We start from the raw sequence: 20,062 nt of genomic DNA on the forward strand, positions 1-20,062 counted from the left end.
GGCCGCTCGGACGCCAGGGGGCGGGCGGGGAAGGGGCGGGCCGGGCCCATCGATGGGGGCCGCCGCTCTGCGCTCGGCTCCTCCGCCCTGCCTCTCGGCTCTGGATTAGCGAAACTGGCGACGTGGGACGGTCGCCGGCCCGGCCCCCGCGCCCTGCCGCGCCCGCCGGGGTGAAGCCGGGACTCGCCGCCGGCCGCGCCGCAGCGCAGCGGAGCGGAGCGCAGCGCAGCGCAGCCCGGGGAGCCCGCCGCCGCAGCAGCGTCCCCCGCCGGCGGGACGCGGAGCCGGAGGGCAGGCGCGGCGCCCTCCTGCCGCAGCCCCACCGGCGCGGCGCGGTGAGGGGCGGCGGCAGCGCGGCGGCGGGGAGCCCCTGCGGGGGGCCGGCCGGCCGGGCGGCCAGGCGGCGGGGCCATGGCGCTGCGGGCCCGGGCGCTGTACGACTTCAGGTCGGAGAACCCGGGGGAGATCTCGCTGCGGGAGCACGAGGTGCTGAGCCTGTGCAGCGAGCAGGACATCGAGGGCTGGCTGGAGGGCGTCAACAGCCGCGGCGACCGCGGCCTCTTCCCGGCCTCCTACGTGCAGGTGATCCGCGCCGCCGAGCCGCCGCCGCCCGCCCGCTACGCCAACCTCCCCGCCGGCGGCTTCGAGCCGCTGCCGCCCCCCGCCGCCTTCAAGCCGGCGGCGCAGCAGCCCCCGCCGGCGGCGGCGCCCGAGCCCTTCCCGCTGCCCTCCGCCGCCGCCGCCGGGTACCCGCTGCCGCCGGCGCCCTACGGCGGCGCCTACCAGCCCAGCCAGGGCAGCGATGACGACTGGGACGACGACTGGGATGACAGCTCCACCGTGGCCGACGAGCCGGGCGCCCTGGGCAGCTCCTACCCTGACTACGAGGCGGCGGGCGGCGGGGCCTCCGGCCGCTATCGCCTGTCCACCCGGTCCGAGCTCTCCCTGGGCTCCCGCGGCGGCGGCGGCGGCGGCCACCCGGCGGGCCACCTGCACCCGCCCGGCGGCACCGGCGCCAAGAGCTCGGCCACGGTGAGCCGCAACCTCAACCGCTTCTCCACCTTCGTCAAGTCCGGCGGGGAGGCCTTCGTGCTGGGCGAGGCGTCGGGCTTCGTGAAGGACGGGGACAAGCTGTGCGTGGTGCTGGGCCCCCGGGGCCCCGAGTGGCAGGAGAACCCCTACCCCTTCCAGTGCTCCATCGAGGACCCCACCAAGCAGACCAAGTTCAAAGGCATGAAGAGCTACATCGCCTACAAGCTGGTGCCCAGCCACACCGGGCAGCAGGTGCACCGCCGCTACAAGCACTTTGACTGGCTCTACGGGCGCCTGGCAGAGAAGTTCCCTGTCATCTCGGTGCCCCACCTGCCAGAGAAGCAGGCCACCGGCCGCTTCGAGGAGGACTTCATCTCCAAGCGCCGCAAAGGCCTGGCCTGGTGGATGGACCACATGTGCAGCCACCCTGTGCTGGCTCAGTGCGATGCCTTCCAGCACTTCCTCACCTGCCCCAGCACGGATGAGAAGGCCTGGAAACAAGGCAAACGCAAGGCTGAGAAGGATGAGATGGTGGGTGCCAACTTTTTCCTGACCATCAGTGTCCCCACTGGTCCTGGGGCCAGCCTGGACTTGCAGGAGGTGGAAAGCCAGGTGGATGGCTTCAAAGCCTTCACGAAGAAGATGGACGAGAGCGCCCTGCAGCTTAATCACACGGCCAACGAGTTTGCCCGCAAACAAGTCACTGGTTTCAAGAAAGAATACCAGAAGGTGGGGCACTCCTTCAAGTGCCTCAGTCAGGCGTTTGAGCTGGACCAGCAGGCCTTTTCAGCTGGCCTCAACCAAGCCATAGCCTTCACTGCAGAAGCCTACGACACCATCGGGGACCTCTTTGCAGATCAGCCCCGACAGGACCTAGATCCTGTGATGGATTTGTTAGCGCTGTATCAGGGGCATTTAGCCAACTTTCCAGACATCATCCATGTCCAGAAAGGTAACACCCTTATGTGTTTTCTGAAATAATGAAGTTTTATGTGTTGACGGTATGCACACAGACGTAGGGACCAGGGACTAAATTTGCCCTGCGTCTGTCTTGCTCGCCTTGGGTTAAATCTTTCTGTGTTTACTCAGGTAAACTGGCTAAAAATGCAAAAAACACATCAGTGACAATTTTCATTCTGTGCCAAAGGTGTAGGCATAGTTGGGAATTTTACTGGTCAGGGCTTGCTGCGTTTGGCTGTGTCTCTCTGACAGAAACCACATCTGCCTATACTGCTGATACATTAAAGATTAACAGGCTTGTTTACAAGCCCTGGAGATCAAGTGGTATGAAAACATCTATTACTCTTTGATGTACATTAGGTATCTTAAATCTCTGATCTGGTAGATTATAAATATGAAGTAATCTGAAGATGCAGGTGCTCCTCCGATTGACCACCTTGTTTAAGGCGCGTGTGATGTTGTGTGCGTTTTGCAGTGTCAGGCAGTCAGATGAGGTGTTTAAAGCTGGCTGGGGTTTCTCAGTTCAGCTGTGCATTAAACTCTCTTGCTGCCTTTGTAAAGATAATGGTCTGCCACCATGTTTTTAGTTGGGAGTTGTTCGTCCTTTGCCCTTATTGTCATAAAAAGATGTTGCTCTCCTGTTACCCTTTCAGTGTCTTTCTAGCTGAAACACGCTTCTGAGGTTCAGATTGCTGTTTGGTGCTTTGTGATCCATCAGAGAGAAAGAAACTCCAAAAATGAAAGAATCATCTGCTGTATAACTAGTGACACTTCTTCAGTTAAATAGAAGTTTGTAGCACTATGTAAGTGTAGATGATTTCCCTGCTGTGAAATTAATGATATTCATATATTCTTCACCATTGTCAGTAGGCTAGCTCATCATTCATTCTTTTTGCTGTTACATTCCTTACCTGTAGTTTTCAGCTCCAAGATTGGGGTGGGGGGATTGGAGCTCTAAACGAGACCAAGAAAACGTCATTTATGCTCTGCAGAAGTGGGTGGGTGTAACAGTTACCAGAAAAAATGCATGAGCTTTATTGAAAATTATTTTGGAGATTAATAAGTGGGGTTCTGCATCCCAAGAGGCAAAGCTTGAATTGTCAGTCACGGTGAATCAGTCTTTTGTGTCCTTATGTGACATTTCCAAGGTTTTTGCATCTGGAACAGTACCTTGAGTTTCGTAATAAGAGAGTTGTAAGGGTTTTTTCAACAGATCAGAAAGCCAGGATTCCAGGAGGTATGCGTTATTGCAGGGAAAATCTGAGGAAATAGAGTCAGTACAAAGTGTACAATTTGTGGTTGTTTAAGAAAGTAAGCTTTTCATAAAAATTGCGTGCATGAAAGTCAGATTTCTGTTCTCATGTTGAATCTTGAAAAAATGTGAGTGGAAGCTTAAACAATCTTAATATTATTTTGAAGAGAAAAGGGAAGTGTGCAATCTAACCTTTGAGGAGTTGTGCTAGCTGCTGTGGCATTGTGTTCTGATAACAACTTTCAAGTATTTTAAATTTGGAGAGAAGGGTGGCCTTGGCAGTGCCTTGTGTTTGGGAGCAGAGCCTTTTCAAGTGAGTTGTCGACTGATAATAGGATTATCTTTAAGTTTCTGGAAAAAAATAAAGAGAAAGATTTTTTTTTTATTAGGTGGAAAAAACCAGCAGATTATATATACTATTTGAATACTATATCCCCAAGCTTTAAGTCTATACAGAGTTCTTCACTGCAGTGTTTTTGGAGACGAGACTTTGAAGAGAGGATTAGGAATAATAAGATGTGTTTCACGTAACCCTGTTTCTTTTAGGGTTCTTTTTTAATTTGTGCTTAGTGGTTAGGTTTACTTTGCTGAAATGGGGAAAGTTCATCTAAATGAGCTTCCAGTAGAGCAGTGCGTGAGCGTGATGTATGTAGAGTTGATTTTGTGCCAGAACACTGTGCTGGAGCTGGCTGGAGTAAACGTACAGCCGGTCTGCGTGCAGATATTAGTGCTCCAGCGCTTCTGGGCTAGCACTGCATTCAACACAGTATTGTATCCCTGGTACATACCTGCCATCAGAAAATGGCATGGGCTTGAGAGGTTGGTCTCTTGATAGTCCACGTTCATGATAGGAACAAGGTTAGAACGGGGTTATGTGGTTGTTGTTCCCGTTACAAAATACACTGAGAGGAAGATGTTTTTTACACCCAGTATATTGCTGTTTTATTACTCTTAAGAATGACTTGTAACAAGGCATAACTTTTCAGTTCCAAATTGTAAATTTTCAGATGAAAATATGAGCTGTTTCGAGTTCTTACAACGTAAGAGCTTTCTTTTAAATTTACTATCTGGATAGTTGTCAGTTTTGAGAATTAGTATCGTCTGTATAGACTAAACAAATATCTATTCAGATAATAGGTCATCTGAAAACAGAGTTGACGTGTCTTTCTTCAAGTGTTTTATTTTCCAGTGTAGAACTTCTTTGTGCAGTAAAATGACCCCAGAGTGCCCTTAGAAGTGGTAGAAACTGCAGCCTGATTGATGCGTTGCTTACATGGCCATGCCTTTAAAAAGACGAACTCTGAAGTTAGGAATACTTCTCCCATATTTTCTTTATAGTGCAAATATATTGTCCACTTGGGATAAAACCGAGGCCTTTTCTGAACTCCATTTCTGTATTCCTCTAGACCGGAGAGGGTCCGAGAAATAAAGGCAGCTGTGCCCAAAATTTCCCATGTCTGTGGGCAGGATATTCAACTGCATGATTCTGTTATGGGTTTGCTCTATTGCAGATGGTTGAACAGCTGCTGAATGTGATTTGGAAATGCGTTTTGTGGTATAGACTGAGAAATCTGCACCTCTGGGGTTCTTTAATCGTTTCTGCAACTCCTGCAGAAAGAAGGACAGAGAATCTGTAAGTGGGAGACAAAAATTTCCCTCCGTTTGTGCTTTGTCTTTTCTCCTAGAATTATGAACCAAAGCCCTGTAAACCCTGCTGCTGCTTTGCCTGCGTATCAGCAGGAAAACATGTTAACTGTTGTGGTTTTAGTGGCTCTGGGGCCTGGGTCTTTCTGCCTCTTGTGCTGAGGACATCATACATGATCTGAAGTGTGCAGAAAGGGACTGTTATTTTGGTCACTCGTGTAAAACATCTGAACTAATGGACTGTGGGAGTATTTTTAAACTGTTTATTATCTTATTAATACCGTAAGTATTTTATGAAATAATGATAGCTTCAGTAGGAGATTTTAAAAGATTCTTTTTTCTCTGCCTTCTTCATCTGGACAACCCAGTGTTTAAGCAATTTTCTGTGAGGGAAGGAAGAGTTAAAATTCCTGGTCCAGAAGGGTGAGAGAAAGGATTTGAACTTTTTTGTTCCACACGCAAGTTTAAGGATCAGCTTGTCAGTGCTTTGTTTCATGTGCACTCCAGTTCAGGTCTGAAGGTTGACTGGATTGAACCCTACAGCTAAGAACATACCAAGTTGGAAACTCTATGTTTCCATCTGAAAATTCTTAGTTTGAGAGTCCCACTGAGGCTGGCATAGAGTATATCAGCCCCAAGGCATACATCCCTTACAAACACCTTGTTTTATTTGGAAGATCGAACGATTAGGGGAAAACTGGCACATTTAGGGGTAGATGATGGCAGAGTGGTATCTCCAGCATCTAAGCACCCAAATGCTTGTATGAGTCTAGCCCTCAACCTCTCGTAGGTAAATGCTTCTTAAGTGCTTGCATGAAAGTATTCCTGTGCATACCTGTTTCTTTTGGAGTGGAAGACCTAAATAAGTTAGACAGATATACTTGTACTCAGTTTTCTTTAGCCTCTGGCAAAACATTTGTAGAAGAGGAGTATTAAGATCAGTAGGCTCAAAAACTAAGCTGCACTTTTGCAATTTTCTTTTGCAGCCCTGATATCTCTTTCAAGAAATACTAGATTCAGTTGCTTTAATTTTGAGAAGAAAAGCAGCCCCCCATCTTCATTTGTGATTGATAATGCCTTCTTTTCTGTGTTTTTAAGTTCTACTTGTGGAAATTCCCTAGGCGTTCTTGGCAAAATAATTCCTAAATACTAAGTGTGAGATCTTCACTCAACTGATGAGATCTTTTGACTTCTGTAAGCTTCAACATAAATGCTCACTGCATGCCCATGCAAGTTCAGGTTCAGAAAACTTATGCACATGCAAGAATTTGAAATAGGGTAGGCGACTACTGTAGCTCATGCTTGTCTGGCTATCTCGTCTTCGTATTTGCTTAGTAAGAGTAGAGAAGTTACCGGTTTTCAGATTCCTTTCTTTCAAGTTTTGTTTGAGGAATTATTATAATTGGCCTTTTGTGATTACTGAAAGTGGAATAAATACTGGCTAGTATTTATTTATTTATTTATTCCACTTGCTGTTTCATCTCTGCTTTCCAGATTTCTCCTTTCTCTGAACATTGTGATGTTAATGCTAGACAAATGTTTTGTTACGATTTTTGCAAAACAGACTTGAGAAAGTGGTCTGAATATCTTTAAAGATGTAGGGAGCAATTCTGTTTCCTCTGCATGCCAAGATTTGAGACAATTTAAAAAAAAATCTGAATTACCTTTTTGCTTCTTGATCACTGTTTGTGAAAAGTAAGAACGCAAATGGTCTTATTTACCCAAATTCTAGAGATTGGCTTTAGAGAATGTGCTGAGTATGTTTTCAGAGTATCTTAACAAAATTATAGGTGAAAAAACATTCCAGCTGAAAATGTATCAAAATTTTAAGCATCAAAAAAACCTGAACAACACTGAAACTGGAAGGCACTGTAACATTTTCAGCAATGTTGTTGTTTTTTTTCAGGGGGAAGAAGGGGTACGTGCATTCACAAATAAATCAGACCAGTCAAAATTTACACCTAAAATTTTATATCACAATGTAAAAACAGTGCTTTTTTCTCCTGCTTACTTTATCACCTCTTAAATTTGTTGTGCAGACATGATTTTTCCATCCCTGTGTTTTCGTCTCTCCACTTTTTTTTTTTTTTCCCCCTTCTGTCCCTCATACATACACTTTGCATGGGCTTCAACTCAGGTAGCTGCTGGCTAAGAGCTGGGCATGTAATCCTAGCCAGGTGACCCTTACAACAGTAAAAAGAGATGGGTACCTACATTTCATCTGTTTAAAGACTTTGATGAGAAAGCATGGGTTGCTCCAGGATGACTTGTATTTTCCACCCTGTCGGCCTCCCCATTGCCGTTACAGTGATGATGGAGCATTGTCTGCGTGCTGCTGCATCACCCAATATTACCTCACAGTAGTTGAAGGTGATCTGAAGGAAACTGAGACTTTTAGGTGGCTAAAACGTGAAAGAATCTTCACATTTAGAAATGAAATTATAGCTTCCGTGGTACGTATAAAATCAGTGGACAACAATAAACAAAGCTAGAATTGAGCAATAGCCTTACTTGAAGAAGATTAAACAGAAAAAAACGGACTTCTATGCCCTGTCAGCCTGAAAGATGCATGGGTCTTTTTAAAGTATGGTGTTTTTTTTTTCTTTTCCACTCCCCTCATAACCTCTTCTTAGCTTTTTAAGGGAGCAAGATTCATGCAGTCATGATAGATTTCTCTTTCCCGTTACGTTTTGAAACCTGCTAGCCTGATTCATACACATTTGATGACAGAGAGACATTTCATAGCTGATAAAGCAAGAACAGCTAGTAGCAGAGGAAAAGTACAACTGTTCCTCCTGTGGGAGATGCTACAGGCGTTACTGCACACCAGAAAGTCTTGTCATAGAATCATAGAACGGTTTGGGTTGGAAGCGATCTTAAAGATCACCTGGTTCCAACCCCCCTGCCATGGACAGGGACACCTTCCACTACACCAGGTTGCTCAAAGCCTCATCCAACCTGGCCTTGAACACCTCCAGGGATGGAGCATCCACAACTTCTCTGGGCAACCTGGTCTAGTGCCTCACCACCTTCCGAGTGAAGAATGTTTTCCTTAGATCTAATCTAAATCTGCCCTCTTTCAGTTTAAATCCATTGCCCCTTGTCCTATCACTACATGCCCTTGTAAAAAGTCCCTTTTTACAGGGAGCTTTCAGTCCCTACCTTTCTTGTAGGCCCCCTTTAAGTACTGGAAGGCTGGTAGAAGGTCTCCCCGGAGCCTTCTCTTTTCCAGGCTGAACAGCCCCCAGACAGCCCACTTAGTCCCAACAGGCTGAAGAGGTTTTGATCAGAGCTCACACCTGTAGTAGTTTTGACAGCAGGCAGTGCTTAGCCATCTCGTGGTCTTACAGGCAGTAATGCCCTGTCTACTGGGAAAAACCTTGTGGGCATCTGGAGAGTAGCAGGACAGTGTAGATATTGAAAATTTTAAAATTATTCTGTAGAAAGAGGAAGCAATTTTGTCTCAAAGACTATGTAATACCTTTTCTGTGCAAAGCTTGTGAAGAGTCTAGATGGTGAGATGATTCTCTTGCAGCTCAGAGAACTCCAGCTCTTGCTAAAAGGACTTCCATCCAAACACGGGAGACAAAAATTGGTAGACTGAAAATAGAAAGTAGCTCTCAGAGCTCTTCCAAGTCTTTGTAAGCGCATTATCAAAAACAAACAAGCTGGCCAATTTTTCTGTTTTGCAAGTCACCTTTGAAACAAGGACGTGTTTCAGCCTTGCCAGCATCTTTCCATGACTTCATTGTTAGACTTTGTTTGAACAGTTAAAATGCCAAGTTAATGTGTGCAGACTGTATAATAAACTCATCCACCTGGTACTTTACTTTTAAATTGCTTGGTTCAGAGAGCACAGAATTTGAAAATTCTAATTAAAAAAATGAAATCACATTTGGCTTAGCCCGCAAAACATGAGTCTTACAAGACTAGAGCAAACAAATCACAAATGCTTTATACACAATCCTGCTTATGTCTTTTATGAAGGCAATGAAGATTTAAATAAAATTAAAAAAAAAAACACTAGTGAAAAGTGCGGTTTAAATTTTGGAGTGGAATCTCATGAAATTGGTGACAGAATGTGTACATTTAAACAATCTGTTCAGTTCTTGTCATTGACTTTGGATTGTTATTGTAGTAGAGCAGGAGAAGTGTGGTGATTTCAACCTGTTTCAGGTAGGTACACGTCACGGGTGGACGACTTATGTAATTGTGATGAACCGAACTATCCTTTTTATGCCTACATGCAGTTCTTTCATAACAATGTGAAAAGCAGATTCATGCTATGATTGGGACTTTGCATTGCTTTTTTGTCCCATGGTAAAAAGCAACTTGCTATTCCAGTTTTTTCAGGCTTACTGTTTTGAATCTTTACATGCATGGATGGCTGTGCTGACTAACTGGCAGTATACTGAAGAAAGAACCGTTTTACCAAACACCAGGATAACGACACTACATTTTCAAGTTGCTTACAGTTTTATGTAAGCCCAAACTCAAAGGGGCAGATCCCTTCCTTCTAAAAGGGCAGACACTTCTCTTCTGCCTTTGTAAAACTGTATTATTATCTCTATTATAATACGTACTGCATTAATATATTAATTAATTTAATAAACTTATACATTTATATTTTTAAATTAACATAATACAACAGTATGTAATGTATAGCATCTCATATATTATGAATATAGCATTATATTATTATTATGTTCAGATGTTCTGCTTTTGTATTACATAATATATTTTAATTGGTTGTGTTAATGATGGTTCACCTTGCATGTTTTTCCTGCAACAAGGAGTCTACTTCTTTTTGTCCTTGCAGAGACACTCCAGTATGCAGATTTCTAAGAGAGAGCATTTGAAGTGTACTAAAGAAAAAGTAGAGTGGCATCTGCATTTCATTTGGATCTTGACTTTTTTTCATGTGAATTTATGTTAAACTGTCAATGCATGGTGTATTTGCTCATCTTAGGACAGTAGCAGAGCTAAGCAGATGATGATGGACAAACTCACACTATGGATTGTGTTTGCTTTTTGCTTCTTTTCAGCCTTTACAGAGAACAACTTCCAAAAGCAGGTCTTTCATAGCTCCCCAATAACGAAGGGATGTGTGAGTCAGTGGAACCTGCATTTATACTTGCTTCTCGCGATAATGGTATATTGATATTGATATGCAGTGTTACCTGTCTTCCCCTGCCCCCACCACATGCCATGGATCTTAAGAAAATTTTGAAGAAGTTACCGTTTGATAGCATGATACTTACATCCATTTTTGCCATGATTTATATTAATATTCTAGAGATCCAGAGGACACACTTCTGTTTATATGCTGTTAACTATTTTTACTGAAAATAAAGTTATATCACACATGCACAGCATCATTTCTGATTTAGGTTGTTATCCTGAAGTCAGCATTATGAACATGGCGTTTACAGAATCCGTTAAGAGTCTGTAGCATCATTCTAGCAGAAGAGTGACTTTTCTTAGCATGCTAATTGGGATAAAGTAATGTTCAGAACTTATGATGACTAGACTAAAACAGACATTGTTACAATCCTTCTAGATCTGGATAAATAAATTGACTGTCTATGCTCTTCCTGTATGTATATACACAACTGGCTGATGTATGCATAATGAGTCTCATCAGGTCTTAAATATCACATTATTTAAAATAAAAAAAGATTAGTTAGATATGTATAGTAGCCATTGATCCTAGTAGTTCTTTAGAATTGAGTGACATTTGAAGCTGTGCATTCTAAGACCATCATTAGTCATGGAATCATAGAATGGTTAGGGTTGGAAGGGACCTCAAAGATCATCTAGTTCCAACACCCCCTGCCATGGGCAGGGAAACCCTCCACTACACCGGGTTGCCCAAAGCCTCATCCAACCTGGCCTTGAACACCTACAGGGATGGGGCATCTATAACTTCTCTGGGCAACCTGTTCCAGTGCCTCACCACCCTCTGAGTGAAAAATTTCTTCCTTATATCCGATCTAAATCTCCCCTCTTTGACCCTTGTCCTATCACCATAAGCCCTTGCAAAAAGTCCCTCTCCAGCTTTCCTGTAGGCCCCCTTTAAGTACTGGAAGGCTGCTATAAGATCACCCCGGAGCCTTCTCTTCTCCAGGCTGAACAGCCCCAACTCTCTCAGCCTGTGTTCATAGGAGAGGTGCTCCAGCCCTCAGATCATCTTTGTGGCCCTCCTCTGGCCTCGCTCCAGCAGCTCCATGTCCTTCTTGTGTTGGGGACTCCAGAGCTGAACGCAGTGTTCCAGGTGGGGTCTCACAAGAGCGGAGTAGAGGGGCAGAATCACTTCCCTCGACCTGCTGGCCACACTTCTTTTGATGCAACCCAGGATACAGTTGGCTTTCTGGGCTGCCAGTGCACATTGCCGGCTCATGTTGAGCTTCTCATCCACCAACACCCCCAAGTCCTTTTCCTCAGAGCTGCTCTCAATCCATTCTCCGCCCAGCCTGTACTTGTGCTTGGGATTGCCCTGACCCACATGCAGGACCTTGCACTTGGCCTTGTTGAACTTCATGAGGTTCTCACAGGCCCACCTCTCCAGCCTGTCAAGGTCCCTCTGGATGGCATCCCTTCCCTCCAGCGTGTCCACAACACCACACAACTTGGTGTCATCTGCAAACTTGCTGAGGGTGCACTCGATCCCACTGTCCATGTCACCAACAAAGATGTTAAATAGCACCAGCCTCAGTAATCAGTTATATATTAGTTAAATCCATGTATATGTTAAAACCACCAGATGAGATTAGAGTCAAGTTTCTGAAATCTCTAGCAAAGACTATTTTATTTGGGAATGGTCTCAGAACTGTCTAGATTAGAAGGTGATTTCATTTTGAACTGAAGAATGCATCTCCGGGTGACAGCTTTCAATAAGCAACTTTCCGTATGGAAAATAGGACATTGTTAAAGTAATTTTGTACCCTTACGGAGAATAATATAATATTTGAATTAGAAAGACTGGTTTTGAAAACTCTGTTGTGTTGACACTTTCAGAAAGAACAAGTGACTTCATCATTTTGCCTTTGATGTTGGAGATCACTTGCTTTTTTCTGTTCAAAACTGTAAAACCAGATTTTAAATTAGTAAGTCATTCCTACATTAATACTGTAATGGTACTTTTTTCCTGTGACATTTCTTTTGTACAGTTCCGTCCCTACTCAAGAAGTCTTCTGGTATTAATTTCGGGCAAATTCCCGTTATGCTGCTTTCCATTGTAAATCTTGGCCAGAAAACTTAAAGAATTTGCAGAATCTTAACGTAGGCTTCTTTTGTTAATCTGTGCTCAAAGCATTCTTAAGCAAATAATCTGTCAATGCAGTAAAATCTCTATTCTGCTACACACGATTTTGTCATTTCACTTTGAATTGAGAGAGGGAAGTTTGGGGGCTTTTTTCGGAGTAGGATTTCGTGTTATGTGTAATCTCCTGTGGTCCTTCTGCAACTTCCCTTGTGCTGGAGCTAATGATTACGTAGCCTTGGGCTGAGCTGGATCACATTGCTAAACCATTGATAAAACTAAGCCACTGGCTCCCTCCCCTCCAGGCCAAATGCACTTTTTTATTGGATTAGTCAATTGAGTCATCCCGTAACAGCATCTTTGCTAGCCCTGGCGTAAGTGGGATGGCCACGTAGACAGCCTTGTTTGGCAGTAGTGTGCTGGAGTAGAGATAACGTTGTTTCCTCCACAGCTGTTTCTATCAGAAGGAGGGTAAATCAAAACTGCTACGTGCACGTGGGCTACCCAGGATTTGCCTTTTCACATCTTTAAGCAAAGAGCTGTAGGTAAATAACCTTAGGAAACCATTAGGAAAGGAAAAATAAAACTTATTTCTAGTTATATTTGCTGCTTTTGCATCCTTTGATTTTAGAGATGGTATCCCATATTAGAAGAGCATCTTGTAATAGAAGTAAAGCAAAGGGAGGTGTTAAAGCTCTCCCTTCAATAGCATGCTTTGGAAGGACACATCATGCCTGCAGTTAGACCATTTAATATAATGGGCAGCTGAATGGCATGAAAATGTGAGTTGTTTTACTAAGTAATGCACCAGATTTTATTTTGTAGCTTGTCGATAGCAGAAAGATGAAAAATTGTTTATTTCACAAGTCATTTTATTTTCACAAGATTTCTGAAGTACAACTACTCAGAGATTTTCTTTATCAAACTGGTGAGTTTCTTTGAAGATCACAGTTTTTTCTGGCCCTAGCTTTTGTTCCCTGTGAGGGAGCTGTCTCTCAGAGGAGCCTTCAGTCTTCAACACAAGGTCTTGCTGTGCACCGAAGCCTGTTGGCCGGGGACTTCTCAAAGGCAGTGGTCAAGAACATGGCACTCTTTCGTTTTGCCACAGTTACCACTGATGTCAAGGCCAGAACGATCCAACTCCTCAGGCTTTTTTCCATTCTGCCATTTCTATGGCTATTGTCCTTTTCAGTATCATTTACAAGTAGGGTCTACAAATAGAATAAGCACAGGTTTTTGGTTGGAGGAGTCAGTGGCCAGGTGCAGTGTTTTTGTCCCTTGGAACAGTTACTGCTTCTCACCTGCAGCACAGCCAGCAGCCCTGGCAGTGTGCTGGCCCGTGCTCCCCTCCCTCCTGTCAGTGCCAGAGCCAGCCAGGAAAGGCAAAGATCCATCATGTGAAGAGCAGCACATACTGTAGAGCTGGCAGCCAGCTCACTGCTTCACTCTCCCTCTCCCCTCAGCTCCATTAAAAATGTATTTCAGAAAATAATGTTCTTTGTAAGATATCAAGAGGAACAACAGGACTTTTTTGTCTGCCATGTCTTCTTTCAGTCCCTTTGCAGTTGTTGTGCAATAATTCTTAACTCAAGGTATGAAGTAGATTAACCAGAACATGGGTATTTGCTGAAAGAAAGAGTGTTGTATTAATCATAACTGACATAGGTGTAAACTGTTCTCTCACGACTAGTGAAAGAAATGTGTTTGCACTGTTTTAGTACAATTAATCACTGAAGTGAAAGAAATATTTTAATAACTACAGCGCTAAAGGCATTACAGTTGTAGGATCTAAAAAAATAACTTGTTGGCTCCTACAAGCTGAGTGAGTTTTTAAGTTCAGTATTTGGGAGTGAGATACTGAAGGCATTGATATATGAGTGACTTAGTGGATGATAGACGTTCCTGGGAGTGAGCATGAATTGTAGACCTCCCTGACCAGCAGATACTTCCCGTTGCTTCAAGGGCTGTATTCTGGCAGTGTTGAGCTGACGCCTCTTTGTGTTTCATCCCATACGCAGTATTGGTATATGCAGTTGAATCATTGTGGCTACAGCAATGGGTTTTCAGAAATAGTGATACCATTATGAACAGTATCAGTAATTACTGCTTGTGTTTTTTAAGAATCAAACAAACCCAGCTGTGAAACAGATGTCCTCTGTAGGAAGCACTGTACAAATAACAGAGCAAAAAGGGCTCCTGCCTCAAAGAATTCCCATTCTCTAGGCTTGTCTTTATTTGGATTAGTAGCTTCAGACACAGCTGATGTTTCACTCCTGATTGCTGTATGCAGCACTTGAAAGCTGATGTTCAGGGACTTTGAGGAGAGGTGGAGATGGGCCGGTGGGAAGATGGTACACACTTAGCAGTCACTGCTCTTCTTTGGCTTCTGATCGCCTGTGCTGACAGACGCAGGGTAGACTTGGCTTCAGGTGAGACAAAGGAGTTGAGTGAAGAACGGTCTCGATTGCAGTCTTCATGAGCTGAGCCCCAAAACCTTTCCCTTCTGGTCGTGTTGTAGGCTGCAGCTTGGACTTGTGTCACATACACTAAGTGTGAAGAACCAGTGTAGGACTGGCTGCTGGTAGGCTGATCATACCATGCAACTGGAGAGCTTGGAGATACATATGCATCAGCATGGGGTTTACGTGTATATATGCACACTACAGTGTGGAGAGAGAGTGAGCATGATTTCAAACATGGATTCAGACCCACCCTAATTGACTCTTCCCACAATCTCCGTGCGTTTATTAGTGTAATAAAACTGCAGGTGATAGGAAAATGTATTGTTTGACCCAAACCTCAGTGCTCTCAGGTACAGGAACTCTTTTTTTTTTTTTAAATTTAATTTTCATGAACGTATTTGACTCCTCCTGCCTCATTGCAACCTCATGTTTGCATGGGCAGCTTGCTGACTCAATATACTTCTTTTTTTCCTGCTTCTTTTTTTCCTGGTAACTCTTCAGCACCAGGTTAAGCTGCTGTTTGTATTATGTGTTTTACAGCTTAGAAGTATTTATTTCTAGCAGGAATTTTACATTGTTCCTATCTTCTTGGCTGCTAGTGCATTACTATAACTCTTCCTTGTTAAATGTGTTTGTATCATCTTGTGTTGTCTAATCTCATACTTCAAAACAAGTACTGAATCCTGTGAGTTTCTCCTAAGCCCTTAGCAGCATTCAGTGAGCACCACTGTCTGTTTAACATCAGGCTTTGGGCAATGAAAAACAACATTCACATCTGCTTTTCCCCACCTTTAAGAATAGAAATAGATGTAGCACAGCCTTTTGCAGCGTCTTTGATCTAGGCCCTCTTCGATGTTTGAAAGCTAGTCCTGATTCCTGGAACACAATCTCCTGACAGAAGGTCTTTTCATTGGACCGGAAGCTTTAAATGCATGAGTAAGGCTTTACAGAATCCGTGGAGCTGGAGCTCAAAAAACCCAAGAATTTTTATTTATGTATTTTGTCCCTCTGGGAACAGTTCATTGGCAGATATTTATCCCAGACATGTATTCAGCAGGTTTCCTTGAGCTAATACGTGTTAGGAGGTGGCTCCTTCTGTTTCTTTTGCCTAAAATGTGTGTTAGCCTTTTCTAGGGCTGCCATAATTCTGCTTTTGTTCTTTAAATACATCTTGCTTCTTTGAATTGTCCAAAGCAATACTAGGTCTTCACATCATTAAATTCAGAAACCAGGAGGTGTTTCTGCAGGTGTACTTAGACCAGAGGGTGCTTGGTCAGCCTCAACAACCTGCAAGGGTGGCAGCGGGAGCTGGGAGGTGCTGGATTAGGTGCTGAGGGACCATGGATAGATTAGTGAAGATGGAGATGGGAGAGTTCTTGGTGCACGGCCTGGGGTGAGAGGGGTTAGGAGCTGTGGACTGGGAGACATTAGCGGTTACCATGGGACCTGTCCCCTACCTGGGCATCTCTGAGCAAGACCCGTGTTTCCAAGCAGGGATGCTCACAGGGCCTGCTCTCTGCTCCTCTGTTCCCTCACCCTGTCCTCCTCCCCCCTTTCACCATTAGAAACCTGCTTGAATCATTGCACCCTTGGTACCAACGAATCTCTGCTCCGGTTTAAGAGTTTTACTCATGTAGATTCAAATGCAAGGGCTGTAGGCTATGGAGAAGTGTTTGGAGAAAACTTGGGAAACTTGGGATGAAATGTATTATGCTAATAAAGCTGCTTGCAAAGCCATGCAAACTAGCAACACTGTTTTCTAAGATTTACTAAACTAAGCCTTGCAAACTTCAGTAGATGCTGAACAAATTAAAAATTACATTTTAGAACAAATTATCGTTTCCTTCTTAAAATAAAGTACATGGGTTTTATTTCTGTGTGTTTGAGGAAAGTTCTTTGATTATACTAAAATAAGCTAAAATTTTCCCTTTGTTATTTTAAGGTTAATTGTTTTACTAATAATTAAACACTTAATTTAGACACACTTCCAAAAAATGAGTAAGTTTGTACTTAAGCATATGCGTAAGTTCTTGTCAGATGTTCTGAACGTCTGGTTATAGTTTGCCTAGGTTTTAAAGGAAGTTCCACTATAGGAGCAGTATGAATCCATATGCATTAGAAGAGCAGTATTAATGGTTGCAAGGTTTCCTCTCTGATTCCTTTTCCCAATTATAAATCTTTCTCTTTTTTTTAATGTCAAAAACCGCATACTGCATAATATGTCTAGTCTGGAGAGGTTTAATGTTTGATAATGTATGGGTTTTATTGATGTAAAATAATTTGAAAATTATGCATGCTGCAGAACTTAATTTTGCTTTCAGCTGCTGATGCTCTAAATTTCAGTATTTTTCTTCTAATTTGGTCATTCTAGAAATAACATTTAAAAGCTATTTTCCACATCACGACTGAAGAGTTGTCATGTTTATTTAACCAGCTCCATCTGGCTTCCAGTGAGTCTCAAATTTCAGTTTTTCGCAGGCGTGCATGGATTCCTGCCATGCCCACAGAATGCAGAGAAAATTTCTGCTAAGCCTGGTTTTTGTTTGTTGAAAGAAGCGTCCTTTTTACAGAAGAGGAGATTAAATATTTTTCAGATTATGGCCTACCTCACAGATTCCTTGTTCCTTAGAGGAGAAAATACAGATCTTCTGGCATGGCCCCACTGCTGGCACCACTGCATGTGGAAAACGTTTTTCAGTGGTGTTTTTTTGGGCAAGGCTGGAGATGATGAGGTCATTTTAAAAAGCCTTCATGCCTTTTTAGCCTCCATGTCGGTGGGCCGTGGGGACCAGAAAGATGTGGAGCCGGGTCCTGCCACCACCTTGCAGCTCCCTGGGAGAGTCGCTGCCCTTGGCCTCTGGGCAGCTCTTTGGCACAGCGGGTTCAGAGCGTGGCCTCTGCCACTCGAATACCAGTGTCCTCCGCCATGCAGCCTGCGGTCTGTGCTTACCTCGTTAATAACTTCCCTGACACAGCTTACAAAAGAAAATGAAAATCTTTTGCATGGTCTTTCTGCAAGTACATCACACCAGAGGGTAATTTTTTATGCTTGTGACTGAGAGCTTATACCAGGGATGTGGACAGGAGGTGCCACGTTCAGCACAGCCTAAATGGAAATTAAGCAGAAAAATATGATTTTAAGACTAGAGAAGTACTGATAACAGAGGGAGTATTTTCTGAGGGTTTGCAATTAAAAACACTCCCCCCTGACTGTTAACAAGTTGTTGTTGGAAGTTGAATGGAGAAAAGTCACACATGCTTCTCTGATTTTAGGAATTCCAGATTTGATTTATAATGCAAGACACAACCCTCATTTCATTTCAAAAATGCCACGATGTCTTTTTCCCCAAGCCTGCCAGATCATCTGATATTTTAACTTGCTTCTAGTAAGGGCGTACCTTGACCCTCCATTCTACCTGACTGCCCGGTGAGGGGTTGGAGGTGGGCAGGGGCTGAGCCGCAGCGGGAAGGGGAACGTGAGAAGCTCCTGAATTAAATGCAGCGAACAGTGTCTGTCCTCCTCAGTTTCCCAGCCCGCTGTGCATGCAGCAAACCCATCCATGCACGAGGTCGTGCTCCAGATCTGAATCGCAGAGATGTGTCAGGGCGCTGGGGGAAGGCACATTCCAAATGGTGGGTTAAATAGGCGTAGGAAGGAAATGGTATTACTGCTGATTGACTCTGGTTTTAGTGTTTAATGGTGTTCATGACATGTGTGGCTTCAGGCTGACAAGAAGACAAACTTGCTCCCCCAGCAGACAGAGTGGAGATTGTACCCCTAGAAGATACAGGCAGAGAGGTGTCTCTGTTAGATTGCTGGCTGGTGTCACTGTAGGGAGTACAGAAAAATAAAAGCATTTTTTCAAGGAGATGTAAAGGGAATTCTGTCAGTGGACTGTAGTCACATGTACGATAGAAGTGTAATCCAAAAGGAAAGAGTGAATTAGTTAAAAAATAGTTGAAGGAACAAGTACCTTAAGCATGATCATAAAGGATGTGAAAACCATCCTATCACTGACATCTTGTGAGAAGACAAAAGCTGTATTGGTATGACTGATTTTCGGTGTATGAATAAAATATGTATGTAATATTTAAGGCAAAGAAATTGCCCTTTGGGAAATTGAGTCCAAGAAAAACAATGTCTGAAGATGTGTCTTGGTGCTCTATATGAGTACACTACATGAGTCTGCTTTTGGTCGGTCTGGATGTGTGTGCTTTAATTAGCTATTTGGAGGAGGAGGACTGACAGTTCTTTTGCTCTGTTTTTCTTCTAGCTCTTACAAGACTGTGTTAGGTCTACCTGGCTGCCTGTGACTTTGAAATAAACTTTTAGATTCTCTAGTAATTATTTTTGGGATATCTGTAGTGTAAAAGCAGAATGGTGTATTGGCAAGATGTTGTGTATTCAGATGTCCTTTCAATGTTTCACAAAGATTAGGAAAAGTGATGTTTCACCAAGTCCAATTTCTTAATGAGGTTGTTTTTCTGATGTTAATGTAGGCTTAAATGGATCTGACTAGTTTCTAGTGCTTTTGTTTTTTTTTCCTACTACTGGTATATTTATCAGTTATTCTCTGAAGGACACCATCTGATTTTTAAGGTTGTGAAATAGGCGTGGTTTACTAACTTCAGAAAGCTAGATCCTTAAAAAAAATCGTGGTTTTTTTTTTAAACAAGATTCAGTCTTCTGTGATTTTTTTATATGAAAAAGTTTTATTTTCTTCCTTTTCATTCATATATATATGCACACATATAAATACATCTAGAATGAGCTTCATACAAATCCTTGTTGTTGTTAAATCACTTGTTAAAGTACAGTAGTCAAGTCTGCGTTGCCCTTACCGTTCAACTATTTTGTTTTGTTCTTTACACAGGAGCCCTTACCAAAGTAAAGGAGAGTAAGCGGCATGTGGAAGAGGGGAAGATGGAGCTCCAAAAAGCTGAAGGCATTCAAGAACGCTGTAACATTATTTCTTTTGCGACCCTAGCAGAAATTAATCATTTCCACAAAATTCGTGTGAGGGATTTTAAATCACAGATGCAGCATTTCTTGCAACAGCAAATACTCTTTTTTCAAAAAGTGACACAAAAGCTTGAAGAAGCTCTTCACAAGTATGACAGTGTTTAATCTCTGAACTTTGCTTTGTGGACTTCCCTCAGCATGAACATGACTCAGGCGGCAGAGCAAGTGCTGCTGCTGCTGAATAACTTTTGCCAGTGGGAGATGGTGGTACAAGGATGGTTTTGTGTTCACCTGGAACCCTGGTTTAATTCCGATTATGTAGAAAGGAAACAGTTATAGGGCTATGTAGTAGAAACAGTACCACGCATTGTAACTAAGTTATACTGTGTATGCCTACACTACCATTGTAACTTTTTTGAAATAATGAGTATACTATTTGCCTTATTGCTTTTTGAAATATGGTATTTTAGTGCATACTTTGTAGACCT

The 20,062-nt window shown here is 43.4% G+C and overlaps 1 protein-coding gene across 1 annotated transcript; it reads left to right on the forward strand.

The window, feature by feature from the left end:
* The first annotated feature begins 411 nt into the window (after positions 1-411).
* SNX18 (sorting nexin 18) lies at positions 412-19,739 on the forward strand. Its single transcript, XM_009984685.2, has 2 exons — positions 412-1,984; positions 19,486-19,739. Exons 1-2 carry the CDS (start codon positions 412-414, stop codon positions 19,737-19,739), a joined length of 1,827 nt encoding a protein of 608 aa, XP_009982987.2.
* The last annotated feature ends 323 nt before the right edge of the window (positions 19,740-20,062 follow it).

The sequence above is a fragment of the Tauraco erythrolophus genome, chromosome Z, assembly GCF_009769465.1.
Source record: "Tauraco erythrolophus isolate bTauEry1 chromosome Z, bTauEry1.pri, whole genome shotgun sequence".
NCBI classification, from domain to species: Eukaryota; Metazoa; Chordata; class Aves; order Musophagiformes; family Musophagidae; genus Tauraco; species Tauraco erythrolophus.

Bases quoted from the DNA above. Each gene is read 5' to 3' on its own strand.
- SNX18 (XM_009984685.2), top strand. From the start codon at position 412: ATGGCGCTGCGGGCCCGGGCGCTGTACGACTTCAGGTCGGAGAACCCG. The intron at 1,985-19,485 runs GTAACACCCTTA...TTCTTTACACAG, and splicing joins CATCATCCATGTCCAGAAAG to GAGCCCTTACCAAAGTAAAG.